The sequence below is a fragment of the Palaemon carinicauda genome, chromosome 17 (assembly GCF_036898095.1).
Source record: "Palaemon carinicauda isolate YSFRI2023 chromosome 17, ASM3689809v2, whole genome shotgun sequence".
Taxonomy (NCBI): domain Eukaryota; kingdom Metazoa; phylum Arthropoda; class Malacostraca; order Decapoda; family Palaemonidae; genus Palaemon; species Palaemon carinicauda.
In genome coordinates, this window is record NC_090741.1 from 66194421 (window position 1) to 66199420 (window position 5000).

A 5000-nucleotide genomic window follows, 5' to 3' on the forward strand; every position below is an offset into this window, starting at 1 on the left:
AAAAACTTGACATTAGATATAAAAAAAAAACATTAACCAAAAAATATATCATATATCAACGAACATCAAACTAAAATAACTTTTCAGAAACTCGTCTAGTAAATCAAGCAAACTATAAAATGAAATGTTAGGCCTAACATATCAATTCATTGTTAGCAGACTTTTAGGGCCAATAGCCCTCTTCGACTTGACAATAGTCCGCCAAAAAAAAAGGGGGGGGGGGGGAAGCCCATAAGGAGTAAGGCCAATTTTCATGTGTCCCGCTGTGACCTTTTCAAGTTCACCAATACGGCTAATGCTGTCTTTCAGTCATACGTTGACGGAAGAATGAACGCTAGAATTGGGTGGCCATCCCACACACATATACAATACACACACACACACACACACACATATATATATATATATATATATTAATATATATATATATATATATATATATATATACATATATATATATATATATATATATATAATATATATATATATATATATATATATATATATATATATATATAGTAACATTGAATTAAAAGTTCAAGATAGAGACAACTGGCGAAATCTAACCGAGGCCCTTTACGTCAATAGGCGTAGGAGATGATATATATATATATATATATATATATATATATATATATATATATATATATATATATATATATATATATATATATATATATAGAGAGAGAGAGAGAGAGAGAGAGAGAGAGAGAGAGGAGAGAGAGAGAGAGGAGAGAGAGAGAGAGAGAGAGCGTTGAAATATGGTGTTCTTATCCCGTAGAGTTCGTTGGACATCACATTGGATTATAATATCGACCGTTCAAACAATTATCAATATTTGAATGTTTTGCAACCAATACTATATCAACATTTTAGTTCCAGTGTTTGTCATTCACCAATGCTTTGTAATTTTCTAGAATTTACATACTCCACATAGCAAATTCTATTGCCAATCAATTTCAAGAAAAAAAATTCCAGACAAGTAATTCAAACAAATAATGGTAAAAATATGTTTATCCAAAAAACTATCATGGTAGCAAATGCTAAAGAAAACTGCAGACCAAATGGAAATACCAGGAAATGCCAAAGACCAGGTAACCTTCACCAACGCCCATTGAAGGCTTGGACATTGACATATGCTTGATAATGAACGCCCTTACCAACAGAATATCATTGAATACCATTCTTATATAGTTGCTCACATATCTCGTTAGTCTACGAATGGTCAATTGTGATGGTATCAGTATGTCTCGAGACAATTATGACATCGGAACCATAACAAAATACAATAAAAATACATAAATAAAAATTAAGGACTTAATTCAAGGCACAACTGTAAACTTCTTCATAATAGGCTTACTAAACTTTCCTACCACTAGGCCTACTGAACTTTCTTAGCACTATGTCATTGGATACTCTACGGGTTTTACACACCTTCTAATTACTACAATTTTGCAACAACTATTTTATTGAATCTTATTAAAAGAATAAAACTAAAATCATCACGCTTACACAACCCTAGAAAATATACACGGAAAAAAACACACAAATAACCAGCTCGTATGATAAGTATAAGTAGATAAGATAAACCTATTACTTGTGTAAGTGCATACAATATCGAGGGTTAGGACTAGGATTCTTTATATCTTATTATAGTCGGGGATTACTTTAAGAAACATTCAAATGTTTAATATGGGAGGATATAAGGATACTAGAAGCATAAAATCAGTAAGTGAATTGAAAACCAAAATTCTGGGTACACAAAAACTGGAGTAAAATCAACAAAAGATAATTCATGATCAAAGTGGTCTTATAACAGCAGGTCTCATTGTTTATTTAAGGTACTCTTTCATTAGCAGTTTAATATATTTCTCTAGAAAGAAGAGAGCCTTGCTTGTGGGGCGACCCTATACTAAGGTATCGGCAGAGGGAGAGGGGTCAGGGAGGGAGTGACTCAAACTGAGGAGGAGGACCTTGACTTCGAGCCAAAAGAATAGATGGGGAAAGGGATGGTTTTTAAGCAAGGTCTCTTCCTGGCTTGTATTTTGCTTTTATGTATTCATCAAGAGATGAGTTTTCATTGTAAATAATTAATTCAATGTTTACGATTCAATTCCACCTACTTTTGTGAACTGTCGTGGACTCGAAGTGGTAAAATATTTTAGGCAAAAATATCTCTAATTCGTTGTATTTGGGTAAATGCGCACAAAAATAGATTATAAATATCCTATAATTCTTAAATAGAATGTCTTATAACAACAATTTCCTTTAGAACAAGATACGAATCAGTCCGGTTTACGAGCAGTAACTGCCATATAAATTTACACAGTAGGCCGTCAATATACCAAGATATAGGTCAAATAAATTGAGTCAGAATCTACGCAGACTTTGAAACAAAATGCATAAAGGTACATTGCTCCATTGCTCTTATATACTGTATAATGGATGCAAAAGTCACTGACTTACAGACAAACATATAAGAAGTCTGTAAAGGGTTTAAGCAACATGGTTAATGTGCAAAATTATAACTGTTCTTTAGAAGAAAATAGACTAAGTTCGTTAATGTTAACAAGCCACCCAGACTCCAAAGTCTTATATAAAATAATTTTAGACTGTATAAATAAGTCGAAGTTAGCACCCACATACTCGTGTACACAGACACACACATTATATATATATATATATATATATATATATATATATATATATATATATATATATATATATATATAAACTCAGAGGGAAACTTGGTGCTCAGAAGCAAAAGAAAAATCACTTCTTCAGAGATCTTGAAAAAATAAGACGAAACTAGTCAGGAAGCACACTACACATACATTTTCACGGTGTTTATATATATATATATATATATATATATATATATATATATATATATATATATATAATTACTTGCTAGACTACGATCCTAGTTGGAAAAGCAGGATGCTATAAGCCCAGGGGCTCCAAAAGGGAAAATAGCCCAGTGAGGAAAGGAAACAAGGGAAAATAAAATATTCTAAAAACAGTAACATTACAATAAATATTTCTTATGTAAACTACACAAAAAAATAACAAAACAAGGGGAAGAGAAATAAGATAGAAGTGTGCCCGAGTGTACCCTCAAGCAAAAGAACTCTAACCCAAGATAGTGGAAGGCTATGGTACGGAGGCTATGGCACTATCCAAGACTAAAGAAAAATGGTTTGATTTTGAAGTATCCTCCTCCTAGATGAGCTGCTTACTATAGCTAAAATCTCTTCTACCCTTACCAAGAGGAAAGTGGCTACTGAACAATGACAATAATATTCACCTTTCAGCAGTCTGGAACATAGAAAATATTCACGAACAGCACCTAAATATAACCCTACTGAAACAAAAAACGACAATTCATTCTTATACAGGTAGAGATAAGACCTGCATTCCTAAAAAAATAATAATAATGTATACAGATAGAGATAACCTGTAAGTGGACTATATAATTCGTAAAAGAGCGTTCTCGACTTGCAAACGTTATCCGGATGACTCAGTGGGAGTTAATTGCAAGGTAACAAGACTTGAACGAGAGAGAGAGAGAGAGAGAGAGAGAGAGAGAGAGAGAGAGAGAGAGAGAGAGAGAGAGAGAGAGAGAGTTATTAATCTTAAATTGACACTAATACCTTTAGAAGAGTACTCAAAAATCACATTAAAAAGCTAATTTAACGTTACTCCAAGGAAGGATGATTTTAGAAATTTCGATAATACCAATTAAATTTCATGAAAAATATATATAAATACTCACCTTATTAATTTAAAAACTAGTATACTTTTAAACGGATTTACAAAATACTTAAACTATTAGCAGCCAGAGTTAAGAAAAAATTCCACAAGGATCAAAATATGAAATTACTAACTAGGTTAACTTATAATATACTAACTTTTTTAGGCTACCATGTGTTAGAATGTCCAATAAAGGATCATTATAAAATTATATTAGGAAGATAAGAATGTCAGAAACAGTAGACAAGGAGGCGACTGACCCGTAACCGTTATAGGCCTATGAATATTAAACAAGCCTAACGACAGTCGTAAAAAAATAATAAAAGATCTAAGTTACTCAAACTATGCTAATTTAGGTCTAATCTTTATGAGAATTTACATCAAAGAAATAATTATTATTTTATCTATGATACAAAATAATTATTTATACTAATTTTGACTGAAAAGGTAAATTTTGTTATCATTCGTTGGATGGCATTAACTTGAATTATATAACCCTCTATTATTGTAACGCCAGTTTGTTTCTCATATCTATAAATTATCTGACCAACTCAATGAGAGAATGGAAACAAAAAATGAAATGACTATCACCACTGGCTAAGTTTCAAACTGGACCATCACTATCACCGCGGGTTAGCCAAGCGTATCGAACACACCTGTTCACCGGAGCGAACTTTTATAACATCTGTTTAAACAACAACTGTTGTAAGAGTATAATAACACTGAAAACAATACCGATTCTAAACTCACCTTCATTGGGTAATGTAGGAGTTTTACTCCTTGTAAGAAAGTCTTTTACCATCTTGGCAGTTATTGTGAAAGGGACTTCTTTTCAACAACAGGTAATAAACCAAGTTTATGCTTCAGGACACATTGGAATGACTAGAAGTTAATTATATATATACACATTTATCACAGACGAAATAAAACACGATAAAACTGCAGAAGAACCTCGCAATTCTTAGGGCTTAGCAAGGCACACCACCCCGTCTTGCATTGCAGAATATTTCGGGGGGAAACTTTTCAATATATTTTCGTTCTTCAGAAGAATTTTGGTACAAGCAAGACCATTCTTTCTTGTCACATCATTAACAGAGTATATTAACAACACTGTGATCCATTGTGCACAAGAATTCAGACGTAGAAAACACCAATTCCTTGAAAAGAAACAATCGTCTATAGAGGTCCATCTTACAAAGGGTACGGCAACACCTATCTTCTTTGGTGGCTCCTACTCGACTACACTT

General features: G+C 32.6%; 1 protein-coding gene across 7 annotated transcripts in view; it reads right to left on the reverse strand.

The window, feature by feature from the left end:
* Nucleotides 1–5000, reverse strand: part of rols (rolling pebbles) — a 482684-nt gene that overhangs the window by 387689 nt on the left and 89995 nt on the right. The window contains exon 1 of one of the 7 annotated variants that reach the window (XM_068391166.1): nt 4504–5000. This exon is cut by the window's right edge and continues 9 nt beyond it. The exons of the other annotated variants lie outside the window; for them this stretch is intronic. Coding sequence (XP_068247267.1) covers nt 4504–4555 — 52 coding nt within the window. The 5' untranslated portion in view covers nt 4556–5000. The remainder of the gene's footprint in view (nt 1–4503) is intronic. 7 annotated transcript variants of the gene reach the window in all.